This window comes from Hippocampus guttulatus, chromosome 8 (assembly GCF_054856545.1).
Source record: "Hippocampus guttulatus isolate MCC_2025c chromosome 8, RoL_Hgut_1.0, whole genome shotgun sequence".
NCBI lineage: Eukaryota > Metazoa > Chordata > Actinopteri > Syngnathiformes > Syngnathidae > Hippocampus > Hippocampus guttulatus.
The window spans coordinates 13916011-13941097 of NC_141268.1; the positions used below are offsets into that span (position 1 = coordinate 13916011).

The 25087-nt window shown below is 41.9% G+C and overlaps 1 protein-coding gene across 1 annotated transcript; it reads left to right on the top strand.

The window, feature by feature from the left end:
- Positions 1–28: 28 nt before the first annotated feature.
- Positions 29–4490, top strand: LOC147201289 (sorting nexin-6). Its single transcript, XM_086118178.1, has 14 exons — positions 29–291; positions 439–549; positions 1452–1559; positions 1830–1890; positions 2025–2149; positions 2495–2578; positions 2662–2736; positions 2834–2864; positions 3207–3294; positions 3407–3446; positions 3545–3631; positions 3704–3793; positions 4004–4069; positions 4137–4490. The coding sequence occupies exons 1-14, from the start codon at positions 286–288 to the stop codon at positions 4269–4271; spliced, it is 1107 nt and encodes a 368-aa protein (XP_085974304.1). The 5' UTR covers positions 29–285; the 3' UTR covers positions 4272–4490.
- The last annotated feature ends 20597 nt before the right edge of the window (positions 4491–25087 follow it).

The following is a 25087-nucleotide window of genomic DNA, read 5'->3' on the forward strand; positions in this document are numbered from 1 at the left end:
CGAGTTACTGACTAACACACCATTTACTCCTTTTTTTCCCCCTCACGGCCAGCACTTCAGATTTGGCACAGTTGTACTCCGTTTCTCATTAAGGCGGCGTGCACTTTGACCCAAAGGATATCCTGTGCCTTCTCAGCAGTTGCAGCTTGAGCGCATTGCAGCCCGTCTGACGGACGATTTTCAGAGCGTTCATGCACATGTTCCCTGTGAACAAATAAGGACTTTTGAGCATTCTTTGAAGCAGAAAACAAAGTGGACTGAAAATATTGCCTCGGAAGGTTGACGATGATGGTAAGTCTTTTGAAAATGTTCTTCCTGACAACATTGCGAGTCATGTGACAGCCATTGGTTGCATGTTACCATGGACTTCATGTGAACCTTTGTGTACTGTTAAACTGAATTCGAAGTTGACCCACAACTTAATATTTATTTTTACAGGAAGAAGTGAAAGAAGAGCCGCCTTGTCTGAGTGTCCATGGTCATAGCGTTAAGGTTGCAGAGGTGTTGCAAGATGGGGATGGACTTACCTTTCTCATTGTGTCTCAAAAAGTAAGAAAGAAGAATTACATTCACTGTGCACCAGAAATGGTAGAATGTGAAGCAATGTTTTCCGACTGCTTCAAGACGTATTGAGATACAAGCCTCAGTACTGTTATGCAGAATGTCGGTACGTAAGTTAACACCGGTAACCAAATAAAAGTCCTGCTGACTTGGCACATTTTCATTTGATGATGCTCACATCTGGAGATAAAGACTTTTGTTTTCTTTACACAGGAAAAAGGCCTGCACTAAGCACCAGACAGTTCCAATTACTGGGACTTGTTGTGAAGCTGGAACAGTACCACAGCCAAGTTCCAATGTTCAAACACACTTTTTAGGTTGTCTCGAGGCAGGCACATATTTGACCTTTGAGGGATTCTCACAAGCACACCACCAAACAAAAATGTCAGAAAAAGCACTGAACTGAAATAATGATTTTGTTCCCAAGAAATATATGGGATTTGAACAACAAATATAGAGTGCCATACATTTTAAGGATGGCTTATTTTAAATAAGTGGAACAATTCTATTGAGTGGGATTCCGATTTGAGTCGATATGGCACAGCTCAATTCGAGGGGTAAAATGCAATGAGTTGTCATTTTACAATACCCTCAGTAATGTAAATGTGTTCGTTCACAGAGATGTTTTGCACACACACACATACACTCACGCATAAAATGAAAGATGAATCTCAATCTCAATGGGGTTTTATAAGATTCAAGAATGGTACATTTTAATTCAAGCAGAGTGATTCAGTTCGACTCAATGCACTTATTATAAACCCATTTCCCGCTTTTGCACCAGCTCTTGGACTGGATCTCATTAGAATGCAGGCGAATGCAGAAAATGTGATCAAATCTGGCTATTGGGTGTCATAACACAACTCTCTTGTCTCTGCTGTTGGGGTTAGCTGTCTGGGTCCGGGGAGTACCACGTGGACCGGACCTATGAGGACTTTGAGTGGCTGCAGCAGAACCTGTTCACTCAGGAGGATGTGCCCGGGATACAGGGAGTCATAGTCAGTGTTAATATTTCATGATTTCCAAATCCCCAAATAGTATGTTTTTCAAATCAATGCAGCTGAATCATCCGGAAGTGTGTTTTTTTTTTAATAGTGCACCACTTCTAACGCCGGTTTGAGTAAAAGGCGTTGTGTTTGTCGTGTATCGCTGACTTATTAAATATTGCTATATCCATGAATGGCATGAAATCAATCAAGACCATTCAACATTGTCTTGGAAAACAATGAGTCATCGTAAAGCTGTTTTCCTATTTTTCCCCCACCAAGTTTCCTCCTCTTCCTGCAAAGGCTCAGATGAACGCAACAGCAAAGATCATCAGACAGCTTGGTGAGCAAATCTGGACAACGACAAAAACATCATGTCGGAGCCAAACATCTCAACTCGTCCTATGAAAGCTGGTTCTCTTGAGTGGGGTTTTGAGAACAATACTTTGATCCAAGGGGCTTTTTTTTAACCTGCAGGTTTCCTCGGTTTGGAAGAGTTTAAGCCATACTGTACCGCACTGGAGACATTTCTCCACCAGGTGGCAGCACACAACCTACTCAGAAAAAACAAAGCTTTGGAGAGTTTCCTCACCAGCTCTGAAGTGAGTACAGTATTAGTGTATCACAAACGGCAATAAATGACCAACCACAACTCTATGACCACTTGCACAATCCAGTCATCTGAAACGCAAGCAAAAATGTTGATATGTATTCACAAATATAATCACACCCAACGTTGTAAAGGTATATCACCGTAATAATGTCACGTTGTCAGTTCGGAATACTGAATTACCAAATCGTCTGAGGAAAAACTCCATAAAATATAGTACAATCTTTCAAATGGACCCATTTTTTAATATAAGAATGTACTAGCAGTATGCTATGTTTCCAAGGCTTATCCAGGAAATTCTGTGTACCGGTCGGTGATTGTCTTTCTATATGTGCAGCCGCCAGGTCGACAGAGAGCCAGAAAAAACATTTTCAATCGCTTGAGTCAAGCTGTGGAAGAGATGAGAAAAGAAGGCCACAAGGTCAAACTCTTTCGGAACTGACAGCATTTCAGCCATCCTACTGTGCTTGTTTTTTCAAACTGTGTGCTTGATTGCCTTTGCAGGATGTTGATGAGTTCTTTCAAACCAAACGGGACATCAATCTCGCTTTAACCGGCTGTACCAAAAACGCAGCGGATGTGAGTGGCATTCTCCTTGTTTGCCTGATAATGTACATCTAGACACACGACTTAATGCATTTTTTGATTTGTTTATGTTGATTTCTTCTTTCTGTAGAAATTCCTGGATGTGGTGCTAACTGAGCAAAGTAAGATCATGTCACAAACATTTAAGTGCAGGAAAGGCACAGACAGCTGTCATTTCGAATAAAACTTCAGGGTTGAGGATATTCTAATCCGATTTAGGATTTATTTTTTTTAACATAGCATTGCCACCATGATTGTGGGATTTATTCCCACTGCTTTTGTCATGAATAGCTGCATGGAGTTTGCAAGGGTTGGCAATCATGGTGTTGAAACTAAATTTGATGCATGCTTGACTTTTCCAGCACAATTTTCAACCAATCACACATAACCAAACACACTTTTTTTGCAATCGTTTCGTAATTCACTTCATTTTTCATGCTTGACACCCTCGTGTGTTTGTACAGAAATAGCAGTGGCCTGTGGGCACTTTGCAGCTGCCCTGCATCTGTGTGTGGAATCGGAGGATGATCCTGACAAAGCAGCTTTTTCTAAGTAAGACTCCACTGGTCTCAAGACTGTCACAAGGACATAAAGTGAAACTTCGCGTTCAAGTGCTTGCTTGGAAAAATAAGATGGACTAATTCTGCACTCTTTATTAATATAGGATTTGTGTAAAATTATCAGCCATCTTTGAATCAATGAAGGTAATTTACCTTTCCAGATTAAAAAAAACATAATATATTATCATAACGTATTAGTGATTTTTATTATATTGTTTTGTTACTCTGTTTTGCACATGCAGAAAAATATGACAAATGTTGCGGAGAATGATGTGAGCACCCTTGGCCTTGGCCTGGATCTGGAATCACGCTATCAGGAAGCAGAAAAAGTATGTCACGTCCTACGTTCAAATGATAAACCTCCTTTTGGCTTTAATAAGTCACACAGTTTTCAATTTCAGGAGATGCTTTTCAGGAGGACCTGTAAACTAGTGGAGTTGGAAACTGCCAGAAAGAATGCAGAGAAGGCCAAACCAGTCAAGAAGCCTCCTGTGAGTGTCTGCATCCTAGGACAATGATAGATTTTGGCCAGCAGGTGTCAGTAGAGTCTTGCTTGTGCAAGCGTGGCAAACAAGCGAAAAAAGGGAGGCGTTTTTTTTCTCTTTTTTTCAATTTTTTATGGACTTCAAGGCTGTTGATGGGGAAGGTGTTGTTGACATATTACTAATTAATAATTATGACCCACTTTCCATGTTCATCAGTTGGAAGAGGTGAAGAAAGCAGCAGAGACCGAGTTCAGTCACGTTTGCGAAGTGGCAAAACAGGAGGTAAATTGCCTAATTTAGAGATTAGAATTTACATAAATTTTATTGTGAGTGATATGTTGTCTTGCAGATTGAGCACTTCGAGGCTGCTCGTGTAAAGATGTTGCAGCAGGCTCTGTTGAAGTGGTGTGAAAAACAGCTCCACACAGCCCGGGAACTCGCTGATCAGTACAACCAGCAGCTCAAGGCTTTTAGAGCGATGTGACCCCCTTGCCCACCATGTGAACTTCCTGTATGTTGGAACATAGTATTTCACTTACGGTAGTTGCATTTAAGTGCAAATGGCACTCAGTGAAAACAGAAATATAAGCACATGAGACCAATTCAATTCACATGTGACAATTATTCCCTGCCTACTAACTACACTACTTTGTTTGATGTTCTGATGCCACCAAATAAAGTGTGACAAATTGAATCCCCTAAAGCCTTGGTGCGTTTCTCATTTAGATCATTAATCAGTGATAGAAACCTCAATTCCAATTAAGTTGGGACATTGTATCCATCCATCCATCCATTTTCCAATCCGCTTATCCTCACAAGGGTCGCGAGGACCCCTGAACTGGTTGCCAGACAATCACAGGGCACACAGAGATGAAACGACCATCCTCGTTCAATATCACACCGAGGGACAATTTGGAGTGTTCAATCAGCCTGCCATGCATGTTTTTGGAATGTGGGAGGAAACCGGAGTACCCGGAGAAAACCCACGCAGGCCTAGGGAGAACATGCAAACTCCACACAGGGAGGCTGGAGCTGGAATTGAACCCGGCACTGTGAGGTTGACGCGCTAATCACTTGACCACCGGGCCGCCTATCAATAACATTCTGATTGTTATCTTGCCCATTTGCTTAGCACGCCTCAGAACCTCTGCCTGCTCCATCTCTTTCTGTTCTGGGTCTTTAGTCTCTCCATTGGGTGAATTAAGTGGACTGGTTGGTCCATTTGTGGGAGCGAGTGAAAGGGAGATAGATGGCTCCTCTCATGAGACGAGAGGGTGGAGAGCAAGCTCTGCTCATATGACAGTGAAGCTGGAGCGAAAGGATTATCATGTCCAGAGTCCCCCCCCCCCCCCCCCCCCTCCACTCACGACATATAATACATTATAAAATATGTTTGCAATACTGACAGAATGAATCAGAGTGGTTCTGTTTAGGGATGGGCCTATTTATGAACAAATGTATTGTTAACATTGCAAAAATGTAGACGAGATAAAATGAATTGCTCCAGTTTAAGCAAAATAAAGTGCAGTACTTGACTCAAACAAGCAGAGGTGCTGTTGATTCAAGATTGTCCAAATACATGCAATTGACAATGGACAATTCTTTCCCCCGGCACACCCCTGATGTTACCCCTGATGTCACAAGATGAAAGTAACAACAAGTCATTGAAATAGGGGTTCAAAAAGAGATTTTAAAAAAGAAGCAAAATGTATTTTTCACTGACATTTCATCAAATGCCCACCCCTACTACCATTTCATATTTAATAACTTGTATCTACAGGGGAACTTTTGCATTGATCCTCTCGGGTATTTCGGCATACCCGCCCTAGACGGGCAACGATACATTAAACGCCATTCCCCTTGACTCAGCAAACTGTCATTCCTTTATTGCTTTGTCTGGAAGGAGCACCAACATGATTTAAGTCTCCCTTCAGTTTCTTGGTCACTCAACAACATTTTTCCCCAGATTTAAATCTGCAGAGTTTTAATGATTCTGAATTTTTATAGGACATCTTCTCCAGAATTGGGAAAAATAAGGTGCCAGGTGTGTTGGATGAGATGAAAATGGTTGGACAGGAATCATTCGAGGTAATACTCTTCCTCACTACTTTTTTAACATTGACTTTTATTACTTTGGACCTATTACAGGAACCAACAGTTACTCTGCAGTCCAGTAATTAGGCCTGTGGTGGTACATATTGTCTAAGTTGTAAAAAAGGGTCTGCAACCATCAGTCTTCTTTATTCTATCTCACTGAAAATTGACATTATTACAAAACTGATCATCTTATGGTATAATTGGACGCTTTCAAGATGCCGCCCACCATCAAGAATGGTGGAGCTCGGGTTTGAACCCATGACCTCTGAACTATGAGACGAATGTGCCAACCAGTCAGCAACTGCAAACGGCACAGCTGTTGACCTTTCCCCACTGTTACTCGTTTGTTCTTGTCATGCCGAGTTAGTCCAACCTGAACGACTCTATTAAATGTAAAGGTGACCAGATTTTATGCAAATCCTACTTGATTGAATCACCTTCATTTCACACACCTTAACTAATTGAATACCAATTGCATGTTGAATTCAAGGTTAAGATCTTTTTTTTTTGAGTAGTAAATTAATGGAAGGATGGATGGATTTTTGGCTTGAAAGGTGAGTGAAAGGTGATGCTCAGAGTTGTTAGTTTTAGGAGCGGACTAATCTCTGGCAGACAGCAGAGGCGACGGTGTGTGTCTGGGACCATGTAACTACTACGAGAAAGGTAATCTGCGCCGTGAGATTTAAACCAGTTGAGGGTGGTGTCAGCGAGTCCAAGCGACTCCCTTTCTTTCTGCTGCGAGGTGGCTGCACACAGCCATGCCCAGTGTAATAAGAGCGCCTCTCAGCTAAGTGTGACCCTGAACAAGGACGAGGACAGATCATGGCAACGCTTGCACGTGTTTGAGTTTGAGAAAATATTCACTTAGCGCTGATTTACTGAAAAAGCTCATGACGGACCAAGACGTGGCACTCAGCTCCACCCCACCCCCAAGCCCCTCATCCCTCATTGTCTGACAAAGGCCCGCTTGTCAAGTGCATAGTGCAGGCAATGACTTGTGTGAACGCACAAAACGAAAGCTAGACAAGAACAAATAAGGGAACGAGACATATAGGTTGGCATTTCATTGATGCCACTTCGTAAATGCGCAACGGGAGATTTATAAAGAGGATTTATCATGAATATGCAATAGCTTGTCTGGTTGTAAGTGCAACTCTGGATAATTAATCTGCTTGTCTTGTAGCGTCTCTGCGGTTTCATTAATTTGTAATGCAGGCAGGCAAATCTATTTTGACGAGCTGTTGCCTATAGACAGCTAATTTGCTCCATATAACTACCTAACGTGGTACTTGCTTTGTCTTTGCGCTTCTGCTGCCTGGATTCACCCTTCATTGCTCCTGTTCTGTCTTCACAAGCAGCCTTGATATCCTGGAGGAGCTCAGTCTCCTGGGAGTTGAAAGAGCAAATTTTGACGACGGAATTGCAATATGAAAGCCTCCCCCCTTTTTGCATCTTCCCAATCGAGTCTTGCCATTCCCTGCCGAACAGCGGGTTTTGAAATGAAATAAAACGGGAAAATAAACCATGCGTGCTTTCATCTTATATTCACTCGCATCTGAATTGAAGTCCAGTCACAGACGAGTGTGTGCGGAGCAACTGACTTGTGTCAACCCAAGGTTGTTGGCACACTCATTAAATCTAATCACTGCCATGCACAGATTATGACTCATTAAAAGTTTTGGGGAGCAAGATGTGATGAGAGCGAGAAAGAGAGAGAGAGAGAGAGAGGAGCAGGAGAAGAACATAATGTCATGCAGATTTGCTACCACCTGCAGCTATTACACTTTCATAAGGCCCATCCCAAACAGACCTCTCCAAAACCTGCTACAAACACCCACCGATATTTTCAAGACCGTTTTCAGTTTTTCTGCCGCATTGCAAAGCATTAGACTTGCTAATTCTGTCTATTTGTCACTTCGCGAGTGAATGGAGGCCATAAATATTTATACTTTCACAACTCCGCCGCTGCCTTCCATACGTTGAAAGGATTGCAGATGATGCTATGATACAGTTAATTAGGTTTGCAGGAATAACGTTAGTAGCAAGTTGACTTGCTGAGCTGATGACATCCCTGCACAGTAGCGTTGAGTGAATAGCCTGCAACACGAACACAAAAGCCGACCATGTACTGACAAAAAGCCACATTTGAATATCAAAGGAACCACGTTTGAAATAATTGTTGGTCAAGTACAGCATGGATAACAAATATTACCACAGCATGTTTTCGCACACACAGACAAATGCAGCCATTAAAAGCCAAATCAATTATTCATCAATTTTTCCATCGCGGCTTTGACTAGAGTAGCAGGACATATGATGCAATGATCAGTTTGGATCCGCCCAGAGGGCAAATGATCAATTTTCTTCCACATGTGGCCACATATCATACAGTAACCAACCCCCAACCAACCCCCCCCCCCCACCTGCAACCCACACATAGTGTGGAACTGGATGACACAAAAATTAAAAATTATTATTTAATATTCATTTTTGAGAGTTGCTCTTTCTTTTTAAAGGGGCGGCCCGGTGGTCCAGTAGTTAGCGCGTCGACCACACAGTGCAGAGGTCGTGGGTTCAATCCCAGCTCTGTCCTCCCTGTGTGGAGTTTGCATGTTCTCCCTAGGCCTGCGTGGGTTTTCTCCGGGCACTCCGGTTTCCTCCCACATTCCAAAAACATGCATGGAAGGCTGATTGAACACTCCAAATTGTCCCTACGTGAGAGTATGAGGGCGCATGGTTATTCTTCTCTGTGTGCCCTGCGATTGGCTGGCAACTGGTTCAGGGTGTCCCCCGCCTACTGCCCGAAGACAGCTGAGACAGGCTCCAGCACGCCCCGCGACCCTTGTGAGGAGAAAGCGGATCGGAAAATGGATGGATGTCAATTAAAAGGTCAAAGAAAGTACAAGGTGAAAGCAACGCCGATTGAATGTCATCCCAAATGCAGTAGCAAACAGAGGTTGAACATCTGCTGCAGAAAAATGTGGCCAAGCCCACCTCTGGATCTCAAATCCAATGTCACCTCTACTTTCACGCTGTGGTTCATTACCCGATGATTTAGCAAGTAGATAGTTATGCATGGCTTTGTAAATGCCTCCTGGTTATATGCTAATACAATTCACTTTGAGATAATAAAAGTCTCATTAATCCCAGTCAGCTATAACATATGGTAAACTCCCATTAAGGTTTGATGATAAGGCGTAAGAGCTGCCATCATACTGATTGTGTTGTTTATCAGCTGCTGCGAGAAAAGAAAATGTAATGATGCAATAATACATAACATGCTGAACAAGCAGTACATTTTTCTTTCCCCTCTAACAATCTTTCCAAACAACAATAAATGGTTGTTTATTGTTCTGGCCATAATTAATGTACTATTCAACAATAGATCTTGAATAGCTACTGCGGCGCTGAAAGAGAAATTTGTTGGGACAAAAGCGAGAGCGCAGACAAAAGAAATCCAATTATTATTTTTTTCACAATCTAGGTGCCTTTAAAATCATCAAACAATATCTCTACTCAGCAATGACGCCCAGGTTGATTGACACTGTCAGAGAATTTTCAACAATGCCTTTATTGTTTTGGTTTGTAAAAAAACAAAAAAAAACATAAATAAATAAATATATATATAATATATATATATATGTAAAAAAATACATTTTAAAATTTATATATATATATATATATGAATTATAAACGCTATAGAAAATGGATATACCTCTGAAACATGTGGATGCCTTTTCGTGGACAATACATTAGAGCGCAGCAACAACAGTAGCTAAAATTACAGTATGCTCACCTTTCACGCAAAATTGTCCCAGTTGTCAAACTCTGGTCATCGAGGGCCACCATCCTGCACAATTTATATGTTGCCTCCTCCTCCCACACACCTGATTCAAATGAGCAGGATTGTTATCAGGGTCCCGCAGAAGTGAAATAATCTGATTGTCATTATCGCGGTTCCAAGGAAAGCGATGTGATGAGTCAAAGCACATGATGAGGTTAATCTCATTCGGCCAAATGCCCGGGAAAGTAAATCTCACCTTTATACTTGCGTCACATTTAGTGGAGGAGCAGGGAGTGAGGGAGTTGAGTAATTTACAGCAAAGAGGGTATTTTCATCACATTTTTCACCCACCTCATTCACCTGATGATATTTCTTCTCTGGAATTGCAAGGTAAACAATTTAAAGAAGAAATGAGGAGGAACATCATGCTGCAAAAGGACACATTCGGAATATAGAGGAAGGGGAAGTTTTTCTACAAAATGATGCAATTGTGAAATGGGGTCACCGCGACGGAATTAAGGCTATCTCTGCCGTCTCTTGGGTTGTTGTGATTTGGTGTTCATGTGGAAAAAAAATGTCACAAAGTTTCGATAATAGAGTGTGGGTGTACTTAGAAGAGAGAAGTGTTCAAGTATACGACACACCCAATGATTAATTGAAGTTCTATTGTCTATTAGAACTTACGCTGTTATTGTTATCCAAACAATGTGGATTGTACTAAAAAGGGGTGGGGTACAGAAGTACAAATACTATCCTTTGGTAGTTTCATTTTACAGTCCCATAAAAAAAATTAAATAAATGCTTTTTCTTACTGTGGCTTCCAGCAAAAAAAAAAAATCTCACAAAGTGATGTATTGTCCTATTAAAACTGTGAAAGTTCACAGCAAAGTGGAGGATGTCAGCTCGACTCCTCACCCTCTCAGATGATGTGCAGAAAATGTACAAGCTCCCTAATCTGTGCTGCGTAACCGCTGATGAATATGAATGACTTTATGAATATAGATGAGAGGAATGAATAATGACGGGTGCACTTTCTCCTCCTTCTTCGTTGTGGAAGCACCCAGCTCAACCAATCAATCATCGCCACAAAATCCCCTGATTGACAGGGAGTGCGACCTTGCTAAATATATATGAGCAGATCTATATATTTTAGTTTATTTATTGTTATTATTTTTTTAAATAATAGTTTTTTGGTCTCTCTTCATCGCTTTGCTGGCAAACGAACCCTGCACGACGCGTCTGCCGCCTCAGTGCTTCATGATGACTTGTCGTGGCGCATTGTAAAAGAATCCAATGAATGCATCAACATTATAATGTTTGTGAGGGTGATAAATGACATGCAAAACAAGTGCAGGCATTTCCACTAACGGCTTCAACGACATTAAACCGATGAAAGTCGAGTTCATTGAGGCATGTCAGTTAAATGGCTGATGAACTGACACAGGTTATTGTGTGAGGCCAAGGGTTAACTATTCGAGCAGACCTTTGGTAATTGGAACAGCTTGAAGCAACAGTTATATCACTGATGATATTTCCAGTGTGGCAGTCTAACAGCAAAAGCTGCCATTTCTCAACGCTTCATTACGGGTCTAATGCAGCGTTTCCTGTTCCGACACCTGTGGGATCGTTTTCCACCTATTTACCTTGTGTTCCCCACCATGTACCCCAAGCCTCCTATTCCGTGTAATGGCTGCATTGATCATACAGCTGCAACCCACCTCCAAACAACATCAATGGGATATTGACTCTGCAGCCTTGGTCAATGCAGTGAGACGGTGGAAGAAAAATTCTAAATGCAGACCAGTGGACCGAGCAGGTTGCAAGTTCAAACAGAACTGGTAAATGTGTATAATTAAGCCCATGTTCAGGATCCATCACTGCATTAATATTGTGGCCTCACCGGGCCGCACCCTCTGAATCATCGTATTATATTTTTAAAACCATTCCACTGGGCGGCGCAGCTATCAGGGAGGAGCACAAATAACTGGGTTGGGGGAAAGTCTCCAACTGCCCACTTCATGGTGCAGATGTACCTCCACCATATTGAGACTCAAGTGCACGACGAGAGCACTGTATTAAAAGAGAATGAAACACTTTGATTAGCCATGATAAAAGTTTTCTGAGCCCATTGCCACAGCGGCGCAGCCCTCCCTCTCATAGATGCACTAGCCTTTGCTATTCTGTGTTAATTGCCAAGATCCAGTCGAACATGTTTTTGGAATGTGTGAGGAAGTGGAAGAACCTCTAGAAAACCAACACAAGCACTTGCAAATTCCCCACCCTCAGGACTGTGAGGTGGATGTGTTAATCACTCCGCCTGACAAAAACACAAAAGTTGGAATTAAAACACATCATATGTACCAGAGATGTTAAATATGTATTCGTGTGTGTAGATCACTACAGATGTGTTTTTCTGATCAAGGTTTTGCCTTGACCAAAATCTCGTCAACCTGACATTATTGTGAGCCAGCTAGCTGACTGTGTGAGGTGATCCAGAAATCGGATCATACGATATTGTAATAAATTACATCAGCAGGGCAGATTAGATTGGCATGACAGCACATGTAGAGGCTGAAATCTAATTGGACAACATATCGGACATCCACATAGACACATACTGGAGGCAGTGGAACAGAGAGAAAAGCTATGAAAGGCAGAGATGAGACTGTTGGGAACAAAATAATACAGTTTCATGGAACGAATATAACAAAGTAGAATTTAGGTTGTAAAAGTAGGTCAGTGCTTCTGATTGGGTTTAGGCGGGCAGAGAAGGCCTTAGGCTTTGAAATGAAGCCACCCGATGAGCTAATCAAGTTAATAACACGGGCCTATGAGTTCTGTTGCTCGAGTTGGCGCATTTATATGTACCTACATCCTTCAGGCTCTTGTGAGCCTCCTGCTCAGAGGTCAAAGCTCACTGCCAAGCTCTGGAGCATCGTTGACGAGTTGTGACATAATTTGGCTGATTCCATGCTTCTTGTCTCAGCACACAAGGTCCCACACACTCATCAACGCAAAGCATGATGGGGACAGATGTTCGTATGGAGAGACGATGCCCCAACAGAGCCTGGGAACTTTTGCGAAGCGTTGCTCGGATGGGGTCTGCTGTGGGGTTCACACGGATCCAAATGCCTTCAGTCGGAGCGGGCGGCTGCTCAGCTGTGCAATTGAGGCGGGGGTTGGGTTGCTGGCGGGGATACTTCTCCCTTCATACTCTATTGATATCCTAAAGAGTCCAGGTTAGAGGTCAGCCCTCCAACACTGACGGGGTCAAACTTCATCTCATGAATATGGAAGATGGCCCAGTCCAGGGGACCATCTGCTCGACTCTTTTGGAACCCAAACAAATGAGCCTGCTGAGAGGGTGCCGTATTAGTGTAATTACTGTGGATTTCCCAGGCCCGAATTGAAGAGTCAACCCCCATTTTCAGTCACCATTGACAGGTGGATTTGCGGAAACCGATATGGCAAATTTAAGATATTAGTCAAATAATTGCAGGGGACCCCTGAACTGGTTGCCAGCCAATCACAGGGCACACAGAGATGAAACAACCATCCGCGTTCAATATCACACCTAGGGACAATTTATAGTGTTCCATAAACCTGCCATGATTGTTTTTGGAATGTGGGAGAAAACTTGAGTACCTGGAGAAAACCCACTCAGGCACAGGGAGAACATGAAAACTCCACACAGGAAGGCCGGAGCCAAAATCGAAACCTGCACCTCTGCCATAAGGCAGACATGCTAACCAGTCGTCCACTAGGCCGCCAATTCTACATCACTTTTGCAATAGTGGTATCCTTACTTATATACTGAAGAATAATTTGTGTGCTGTAGGCCCACATTTCATTTTTGCATTTCATTGATGAAGTTATATCGTTTTTTTCAATAATTTTCACAATGAAATAACAAAAAAAAAACTAACATATTTAATTAATTGGTAATGTCATAAATAATTATCCAGTTATATAATGCAATATTATGTAATATATGAATGAAAGACAGGAACAGTTTATATTCGCAGGACTTTTGATGATACGCTTGCTGGCCTAAAATAAAGAAATAAGAATTAAATATGTCCACCCTGGCTATTCTTTGCCGACCCATGACCCTGGATAATAATGATTTTATAAAGTCTTGATAAATAATTCATCGGATGTGTAAATCATTTGCAAATATTTCACATTTCCAGGCGGAGAGTAAGATCGCCAAGATCAAACCGCTTTAAAATGTTGTCATCTTTTGTCTTAAATGATTCGACTGTCACGATGAATGAACAAATAGGAGGGCAATGTAAAGGTTCATAAAAAGTCTTTTTTTTTTTCTTGAGCACTGTGGAGTGTTTTTATTTTTTGCCCACTTCATATTTTTTCCAAATAGATTTTGTAAATCTTAATGAACTGTATATTCTCTAGTGAACACAGGGCTCATTTGTTATTTGCTTGGGTGGTTGATTTTAACTGCCTGTCCCGGTTGTTCGAAGCCTATCACCATGTGACTCTAATGACCGTGGTTACAGTGCAGTATTGAGCTTCTGCATTGTAATTGCAGAGATTACATAACTTGGCCATTTGCCTTCACTGCAGACACAGAGCCAAGCTGCCCGTCGTTATTTATTTAGCTGTGTTGTCAACAAAACAAGACTGGAAAACTGCTTTGTGTTAATTTTTTTTTTTTGGGATTAAAGGCATTTTTGCATGCAAGGAAACATGGAGACGATACAAATTCTTTACAATCATTTGCTACAAACTGAGGTACAACTGCACTGTCGACCGGAATCTAATTCAATAGCTGTACAAAAATTCTTCCTTTAATAAGACAGTAATAATTGTGTTATTTTGTGGTTGTATTGATGTAATACTGCAGGCAGAATTTGTTCTAGGGCTCTCTACCCCTCTCATTAGATTGTGCAGGTGTCATGCGACCTTGAAAGAAAAAACATCCAGCAAGTTATTTTTTGCAAAGACCTTCACGACAAATCAATTCAATGTCGACCTCTCACTGTTATTCATCGGTGTCCTCTTCCATCATATTCTACTCCCACAAGGGAGCTGCCTCAAAATAATGCCGTGTGTATTTGTTTTGATCTCGTGCATTTTTATCTCATGCTTGAATTCAGTGAACAATACACCTTTTCTTTGCAGCGATGTGTGTGCGTTGGAACAGCTGGAAGCAAAGAGCGCTGCTTGCAGATCAGAGCGCTTTTGTCAACAGGCATCTTTTTCCAGAAGAATATTGCTGTTTGAAATACAAAACATGACATAAAGCTCATCCTTTCATTTCAAAATTAAGAATCCTTCAGCATGTTTGTGCGAATCAGATACGCAAATCAAATATTAGATGGCTAACTAGCAAGCAAAAAAAAAATCCAGCATTGATGCTTTTTCTATACCCCTTACCCTCATTAGGGTCACAATATGGTTAAGCTGTCCCGGGTGACTTTGGGCAAGAGCCAGTGTACACTCTGGACTGGCCACAAGCCAATCACAGGGCACATACAGACAAACAAGTAGACAATTTAGTATCTTCGATAAAGCCAACGTATAAATTCCACACATAAGCTGTGATTCAAACCCTTAACCTGAAAACAGTGAGGCAGAACCACCAGTCCAACTTGCCATTGCGTTGTTACATTATTCAACATTCACAAGTTGGTCAGATTTTATTTTTTTTCCTGGTCATATCCGACACCGGTGTTACATTTGCTTAGCACTTGTTGCTAGGTAGACTTTGTCTGTAATAACTACCGTATTGTGTCCCAAAGCCCAATACAAGCCGTTATAAAACATGTTTAAATTTGTACCGTAACCTGAATAAGATGGCTTGACTGTGCCACACTAATACAGTTTGAATCTAAGCACTTTTGACTTTTTAAAGAAAGTTACCTTAGTTATCCAAAGTGACAGGTGAGTGGACTTTGTTGGCGCTTTTAGCTAGATTCTGTTTTAAGGATTTACATCGGAAAGGAAGTAAAAGACACATGTCACTTCAAGTACGTGGGAGAAATGTAGTGGCTATATGATGGGGCTGGTGGATTATATTTAATGCAAATCACATTTATGTTCAGTAAGGGGCTAAGCTTGGAGTTTTCCTGTCAGGCTGAGTGGCACTTATGACTCAGAGCATGAATAAATCACTACAGTTTGACCCATTTGAATACCAAATGGAGCCATACCCACCGGGTAACAACAGGCATGCTTGAACTCACAAGCTCATTTCCATGATAGGAAAATGGCTACATGCAGACAGTGGAACAATCCCAGTCACAGTCTCATACAGAAGACTTTAAAACACCGCGGGCATGACTGCCTTTTCTTTGGCTCTAACCAGAGACATCCCGGACCGTTGCCCAATGTGTCTAATCAAGAACTAATGTGACCGCGGCGTGAACTCATCGTTTCTCTGATACATCGCGATGGTTTTGATTGGCCCTTTCAATGCCCCAGCATCACCTCAAGAACTGAGCCCTAATTGGGCGAGCAGGATGATGGCAACCTTCACTCACTTACTCAACCATGCTGAAACAATTCTTCCACTTACTGTCAAATGAAGTATATTCAATTTGTAAAAAAAAAACAAAAAACAATTCATACATTTTTCAGTGTGTAGGCCTACATTCACCGGCTTTCTACACTGACATGTTTTTCTACTTGTGCAGTAAGGTTTGGCATGTATAGCGGGACGGTGGCCATGTAAAAATAAATAAATAAAATCCAGACAGTGGAAATCTTGAGCATGTGTCCTAATCCTGAACAAATGGGAGGGCTGTATTAGGAAGAGAATCAATCAATTAAAAAGACAGAGAACCCATGTGAGGGCTATAGTTAAAGCTCCATTCAAACCTGGCTCTCCCATGTGGACTCAAGCAAAATATGACACCTGTTGCATTTTCCATTGCTTATTTGATCGCGCTTCATTCTGTGTCAACACTGGTATCTTTAACAGTGAAACAAATGTTTCCCAGTAAAAAAAATATATATATTGGCATAACAAACTTGTCTCCTGTTTTTGCTCTTGTTAACTTCAAGCTCTGGTAAGGCAATGCAATTTTGCACCAGGGTAGGATTATCTGACAGTGGAAGGGCTCCGCCATTGTGGGAGTGGTTCACTCACCACCAATCTAAGCAGCTCCACTCATTTTTTAAAGGGGAACTCAAGTTAAACATTTTCTTTATGTTAATATGTTCTCCATGGCCCCCCCAGTCTGATTAATATTGCCTTTGTGGAATATGAATTAATCAGAAAATAAAACCATTTTTATCCCTCTCAGGTGGCGGCCATTCTGCCACTTGCTCTCGCCTGAAAATGATGTCACATTTGCTCAATTCTCATTATTTTCCCCGTTCTTTTGTCCCTTCACAGCAGACAAAACAAACAACATCACTTTGTACAATGCCATGAGATGGTTGGGGCTCGATCACAACAACACATGCTCATGATGTGTCAGACAGCTGGTTTCCACCTGCCATCAGCATTTGTAAGCCTGTCCCAGAGAGGATGTCCCCTCTTGTCTGAGGAGCCAATGAATTTTTAAACTCTATGTTTGTCAGGATGTGAGGACTGACAAGAATCACAGCACAGGGGGGACGGGAGAGAAATGTGGCTGTCAGAGTCAGAGGTTGGTCACTGATACCTGCAACTCATTAGCCCCTTTTGCACTGCCTGTAAAAAATATATACTGTATATTGAATTTTTCAGCCTGGGCAGCCCGGTGGTCCGGTGGTTAGCGCGTCAACCTCACAGTGCAGAGGTTCAATTCCAGCTCCGGCCTCCCTGCGTGGAGTTTGCATGTTCTCCCCGCACCTGCGTGGCTTTTCTCCGGGTACTCCCGGTTCCCTCCCACATTCCAAAAACATGCATGGCAGGCTGATTGAACACTCAAAATTGTCCCGAGGTGTGAGTGTGAGCGCGGATGTTTTTTTTTGTCTCTGTGTGCCCTGCGATTGGCTGGCAACAGGTTCACGGTGTCCAACGCCTACTACCCGAAGACGGCTGGGATAGGTTCCAGCACCCCCACGACCCTTGTGAGGATAAGCGGATCGGGAAATGGATGGATGGATTTTTCAGCCTCTGTATTTTTAAGAGTGACCGTTGTGTGACACAGGATGGATCATTTAGCGTACTGAAGTAGCACCACAGCCGTGACCAAGGGTTGGGGAGCCCCTGTGTAGAAGAAATGCTTGAAAGACAGGACAGATTTTGATTGGAAACTCAGATTTCACTTACCCTCGCCCAGCATCGTTTGAAACTACTGTCACTGTCCACCAAGAATGTTTAATATCACACCAGATGCCGGGACTGACATTTTCACACATCTAATGGATTGAGGGGTGTCGTTTTGTGTCGTGAAAGTGCAGCCGTTGCACGCAGTTGCCGCAATACTCTTGCTTCGCTGGCTTCTGTGTATAAGACGATGCAGATAAATGACAGGTCATCCTTTATGATTCTGATATCGTGATATTGCATTGTTTTGTTAACAGCGGTGCCAGAAAGAGAACGCATAAGACTGAGGATGATAGCACATCTTCATTTAATGTAAGCATTTTGTAATAGCTGCTCAAATGAATAGGTTTCAGCCAGAAAATAGGTATTCAACAACACCTGACAAAGGCCACGTGTCCAATAAGTCCAGCTTTACAATGTTACAGCGTTGAGGGTGCATTATGTGATTTTCGTCCAACCATGGGCCTCCAATACCAGCCCCAAAATTGAGCCCAAGAGTCCTCAGTAATCTTCTTCCATAGCTCCACCTCCAAGATGACAATGCCAATAAATATAAGTTTAACAATTGCAATGGGACAAGCTGGATAAGTGATGAACATCAGTTACTGACCTATGTTGACAGAGGGGAACTATTTAGTTTGAGATGAGTTGAAGCATGAAAACACAGCCAAAGTGGACATTTATGACCAGTAGGTGCTCCTTGTTGGAAGTGAAGTAAACAAGCTATGCTAAAATGCGGCGTATTGTCAATATTATTATTTGACTGAAAAAGCATTTGGGAGACCATTTTGGTCCCTCTGCTGCAGTGAAAGGCATGCTTTGTGCATTCACCAAAGCTGGCTCTTGTGTTGTTTGTTTCCTTAAAAGGACTTTTACTAATTAGGCTCATAAGAGCTATAACACGCTTTGAAGAGCAGTTTTATTGGCTTAACGAAGTGAAGCGCCCCAAAAATAAAATCTGTCTTGCAGCTACAAAAAATCCTGAAGCAGCATATACATGAAAACAGCCCGTTCAGACATTTGGATGTACTTTTGGGGGTTTTTTTCAGCATCCATCCATCCACTTTTTATACTTCTTTTCCAGGCACACAAACCCTGCAGTGATCACCAGTTCACAAACTAACAGTTTGGATGGGACTTTGAGTGATCATTTATAGTACGTGGCATGACAATCAGCTATGTGAACCACTACACCACTGAGGGCTGAAAATATCTGCATGTTGATAATTAATTGAGAAATTACAATTGACCTTTAAAGGGCCATTTGAAGCATCTGTGCATTGACGCATGAATCATCAATCTGTACAATATATTTTATTGAAAGGCAGCTCCTTTTATCTCGGGATCTGTCCAGTTCCTTTTTATTTTTTGTTGCCAATGGGAGGTGGATATTACATATCAGCTCCTGAAGTCCAAGGAAACAAGTCAATGAGATGCTTCTGGGGTCCGCCCGCAAGTACACGGCAAATAACTGAAATCTCATCACTTACAACTTTTGTCTGTGATTGATTGTCTGTTAGTCTATTTTGTTACGTTTAACGTGACAAACTTTGAGTTTTTGAAAGCGATCTTCTGCAGCGAAATGAATATGATAAAACCAATGATCGTAACTCGGTACATTTTCAGCAAAGACGAGCAGTGTTTTGAGACAGACTGAGAAATATTTAATACAAGCGGCAGACGAAAGGAGGTTACCCAGCCCACATCTCCCCCTCTCGCCCAAATAATACCCCTCAGAGAGCAGACTACTAAACACCATCAGCCTCCAGCACATCAGTCCTGCATTATAAGGACAAATCTGGGTGGGCTAGGAAAATTCCATCACTGGCTTTGCCTTTCCTTCCTATTGCAAATTCTCTCCCCGACTGGTTCTTAACACTCCAGCATGTCTTTATTCACCTGCTTCCCAAATGGGACAACACGACCTCTCCTTCCCACCTAGGCTTGGAGCGTTCTATTTCACACCTTGGCAATGCTTAGAGTATTGACAGAAAAAAGACAGAGAAGATACTTCAACAATAACATCTCCTCCAGCAGGAAAAGAGCAGGACTTCTTTTAGAAATACTGTCAAGGACAAAGAAGTGTTTTTTTAACAAGAGGTGCTATCCAGAGAGCCTTTATGGATACAGCTGCCTCTCCAGCTCTTCACACACTCTTGGAAAATGTCTGAAAAAGGTACTGATGCTCCTAACAGAGTGTGCACGAGGCCTGTCATTATCTTTCGGATGATTTTCTCCCCCCACCCCCTTGCCTGCTCAGACACATGCAGGCAAATGTTTCTGTGCCAGAATCAAGATATAGTGTGATTCTCATGCACAGCCAACAAAGAGTTGTTGTCTTTGTTCATGGCAGCGCATGAGGGAGGGGTGAACAAGGATGGAGGATGGGTGAGACTTTGCACTTTTTAGCACAAAAAGAGCTGAGAAGCAAAATTTGCCTCACTAATCATCCGCGTATTTAATGTCTGCCCAAGCTGCATGTTCTTCATCTCCTCCCTGCCAACTCAGGTGGGTCGAATGCTATTTAATATATTAGCAGCTGCAGATTAATGCATCTCACAGCAGCAAAAAAAAATATCTAATCAGTGCGTTTTTGAACCACGGAAGCAAATACATTCAATTTCTTAACATCCCAATTTAACTTTTCTTTGTTTGCAGTTTGCCTTTCAAACCATTTTAAAAAACATTTCATAATTTGCTGTACGAGAATGTTAACAAAGGGTTCGGGTACGTTAAGCTATTGTTTCAGCAGAATGAAAAAAATGTTATCATTCTCCGCTTAGGGCTCCTCCACTGTTTCTAAAATGCCTGATCTTGTTTCATGCACAACATCCGAGATGTCAGAAGATGCTGACTCCTGACTTCACCTGTCAATTAAATATTGATGCACACTTTTATGTGGATGGACCGAGAGCCTGGGAGAGGACTTTAGAAAGGCTGACTTAGAATTTAGCTTTATAGCTGCCTTTTATTTGAAGAAGGTCTTTATTTCATAGTTTATTAGATATACTTAGAAATATACTTTTCACATCCAATGTACCTGTTGGATAGACACACTTGCCCAGACATCTTGGGTGAAAATAATGTGCGTATAAGCTCAACAGCTCACCCTGTGTGAAAACCAACAGTGCCAATGCTACACAAAATCTCGAGTGTTTACCTACCAGCACGCCAAACTGAACTCTACTGCTTGATGGATTCATGGCTATAGTAAAAGTAAAAGGACCATCTCCTTTGTTTTTCCTGAGGGGAAAAAGGAGGCTTCTGTTTGCTCAAGTGGATGATGCACCAGGTGATTAATTGAGGTAAAGTGCCCCCAGAGTCGCTACTTCAGAATATACAATATTCAACTCAGCCACAACATACTCAGCATGTGGCAAATAAAAATAGATGTTGACTCCCAAGAGGTTGGGAGAAATTGCTTTGGTTGTATAAGCAATTAAAAAGGGGTCTGGTGATGTTGTTAAGTGGCTCTGATTGGTTGTGGGATAAGCATGCCTTACGTAGACTAATATAATGTGACATGCGTAGCGGGAGTCAGGACCTCATCACCGCTGCGGTTATTAAGACAAACTCCCATGAGCAGCAAAGTTATGAAAGGAAGAAGTAGAACAACAAAATATAGGAGCTGCTGGAAAGGCAGCCACTCACGCGGCGCCATTTTGAAGTCAAAATAACAAAAATAACACAACACAACACATAGGACACAGACAGTCGTGCAATCTTCAGAAAAGTGGTGAAGATTGATGAGGTGGTCAACACTCAAACCTCATCTTTCGGCGCCACAAAAGGGATGTGGACATTTGGTGCCATTTTGGGGTAACAGTCTACACCACGGGTGTCAAAGTCAAGGCCCGGGGGCCAGATCTGGCCCGCCACATCATTTTATGTGGCCTGCGAAAGCAAATCAAGCATGTCAAGTTCCATGGTGATTGCTAAAGTCTGAACCAAATTTTCAAATTGTCATATGTAATCCACAATAACCGTCATTATTCTTGACTTCTGATTTTAGAAACTAGTTATTCATCAATTTGTTTGCACTGTGTATGTCATATGTGGAGGTGATTAACCATGTATATGGTTTCCCAAAATTCATAACGGCCCTCCAAGTCAAACCGTATCTACAATGTGGCCCCGCGACAAAAATGAGTTTGACACCTCTGGTCGACACACACCTGAGTACTTACAGAAATAATATCAATAAAAATACGGGATTATCTATTTGATTGAGTTTCTGCTCCTCTGCACCACATTTTAAATAGAAGGCGCAGCGTACAACATTGACTACTGTGCACTTTCTAAAAACGACACACCAGGTACATGAATGATATAAATCAATCCCATAAAGACGGATAAAAGCTGGCAGGAGAACAATCAAGGTACAGGCTTCAAACTATGTTGCAACCCCATGAAATCAATTCAACCCCCGCAAAGCTTATAAGCTTCAATTTGTGTCGAGAGCTGCTGATTCAACTCAACTGTGGGCTTGCAGCTGTTGTGTTGTTTTGCTGGGTTGGATTTCTTTGGATGGTAAGGTGAGACTGTTGCAGGGTCCACACATTGGCAACATTTGTCAACTGAGAGGCTTAATGCCTGCCAGAGGGCGCGGAAGTTAACAGGAACAGTATACCGGCGACTTTATCAGCATGGTGCAAAAGCTGTTACATTTCCAGGGGCAAGCATCTGCTGTAGCTACATCCCAGAACAGCCTCAGACTGTTTTGATCCACGCCTATTAAGATGGGGCTTAATCAGATCGGCAAAGAAAGAGAGCTTGCTGGTCTTATGAGTAAAAGTATTTATACACAAGGGAAACACGATGTTCTTTTCACTTATATGAAAGGAGTGTTTGTAATTCGTGTTGTGGCAAGATCCATCCCCTCCCAACTTAGCTCAGGAGGCCTGACGAGGAAAACGACACCTTGTCTTTTGCCTCAAAAGAGTGCGAAGCTGCAAAATGATGAGAGGCCGAGTGAGAGGTAAAGCAGGGGACACGCATTTGTGTCTAACTCCTTTCCCCAGATGGCCATGTGGCAGGACCTGTGTGATCAGAGATCTAATAAAGAGGCAGATATGCTGCGGCTCCTTTCCTGGAAGGGAGTCGTTGCCATGGCAGCCGCACCCCTTGCATCGCAGGTTAATAGTGGGAAATTAGAATTTGCTTCTCACACACCAACTTTGAGCTGCACCTGAGGCATGGGCCAGCATTACACACAAGAAGAACACCATAGTGCTGGAGTACAAGCAGGAAAGCTGGGCTCACTTTGGTACGCTTTTTTTTTTTTTTTTGTCTTGGGAAGGGTACCAAAACAGATAATCTGCAATACCCATTTGACCACTTTTGTGGTGTTCATTTCATGGCGAGACTGCCAACGAGCACAGCATGAGGCAGAAATGAAGTGCCTATTGTCAATGTTGGGTGTACTGTATACCTCATGTTGCTGTCGTATACTGTTGCACACCAACATCAATGCAATACCTCCCTATACGGAAAAAAAAAATTGAATTTACTCAATTTCATTCCATCAAGTAAGTGGTTGCGCAAAATAAAATCTGGATCCAGATATACAGTATATATATATATTTTTAGTAGACTATACATCAACTTCAAAATATGTCTGGAACCAGGTGATTTTATTTTGTGCAACCACTCGGCGAAATAAAAATGAGTAAATCCACCATTTTCACTTAACAATCATGTTTAATCAATCATTTAATTCACCCCCAAAAAATTGCTCTTTAATTTTGATGGAACTGATTTGAATGCTATCAATATACAGTATAGCAGCTGAAAGGTGTACCTTCATGGCTGACAGGTTTCCTTCTGCAACAAAGCATTACGCGCGTCAATTTTCATCAAAACGGATCCACTCAAACGTATTCAATGTCATAATTTTCACTTGTCGAAAAAAACATTCAGACTTTCAAATTGGAGGCAACATAGTTATAGACATGCAGGCAAGAAGAAGTTTTCAATCTGATCTTGACTTAAAAGAAGGATTGCTGTTAAAAGGGACGATATTTCCTCTATTTTGATGACGGCACTGCTTTAAAGGTCAGCAACTTTATCGATGCATGTGCATCTTTTTGCTTCACCGCTCATTTATTCAGGCTTGTGTCATGAAGTTTGCCTTGTCTGCATGTAGATGTCATGGTGGTTTAAAACAAATGGGAGAAAAACACAGTGTGTTTTGGAAAACAAGTCCAAGAAATTTGCACATGCCACTTTTTTCGGTTCACTCTCAACTGCTTTTCTTTTTGCTCCCAAAGCTACAGCTCAGACAGTAAATGATAAAACGCTGTCATTTCTCTGCTCCCCTTAGAGATGAGGAAGCAGAGGAGGAAGAAGCCAAACAAGTGACAGCTCCAAGAGAAAAAGACATTTCTCTCTCGTGCTTTCTGTTTGAAGGTACATGTGCTCTCACTCCTTGTCTTATCTGGCCCAAAATCTGTTCACTGTCACATTATGTCAGCCTGCCTGTTTTGCTCGTCCATGGACACCGAACACCACAAAAACTATGCACTGCCCACAACACCTGGACTTAATAACTGTCACCTTAATGCAACAAACATTGCTGAGAGAGGTCTCGAGCAACTTGTTTTTATTTAAAAAGAGAAAAGCAAAAAATGACAACAGTGGAAATGGTGCCAAAGTACGAGCCATTGACGTACAAACATTGAAAAGACATTAATAATTGCAAAGTGTCATGTATAATGATGCAGACTAAAATCTTTCGCAAATTTCTCCTACTCTTTGCCAATCTCCTCGCCCTGTCCAACACACACGCAGTTAAACGCAACGTGATGGTTTTCAAAAGACTAAAATATGTAAAGCACTTCCCAAAACAGCTTCATGTCTAAAGTATCGACATGAAGCCGTTGCTGAGCGTGTAGACATATGAACAATATGTCGATGGTTGTCATGGCTGCCAGGCATATGACCCAATAAATGTTTCATTCCAACCAACAATTTGGTTACCTTCATCAGAAATAACCCAGAATTTTGCCCCGACATAAATAATCAATACATTGAATTAATGAAATAACTAAACTGTTTTTCGACTATAGGCTCCATCTCACCTGTGACCCAAATGAGGACAGGCGGTCGAGAAAATGGATGGATGGATGGATGCACCTTTATTATCCTTCCATTCATCCATTTTCAACACCGTTTATCCCGAACGGGGTCACGGGGA

Excerpts from the sequence above, each read along its gene's own strand:
- LOC147201289 (XM_086118178.1), top strand. Across the intron at positions 2,737-2,833 it reads GTACCAAAAACGCAGCGGAT|AAATTCCTGGATGTGGTGCT; the intron begins GTGAGTGGCATT and ends TTCTTTCTGTAG. Across the intron at positions 3,447-3,544 it reads CCATCTTTGAATCAATGAAG|AAAAATATGACAAATGTTGC; the intron begins GTAATTTACCTT and ends TTGCACATGCAG.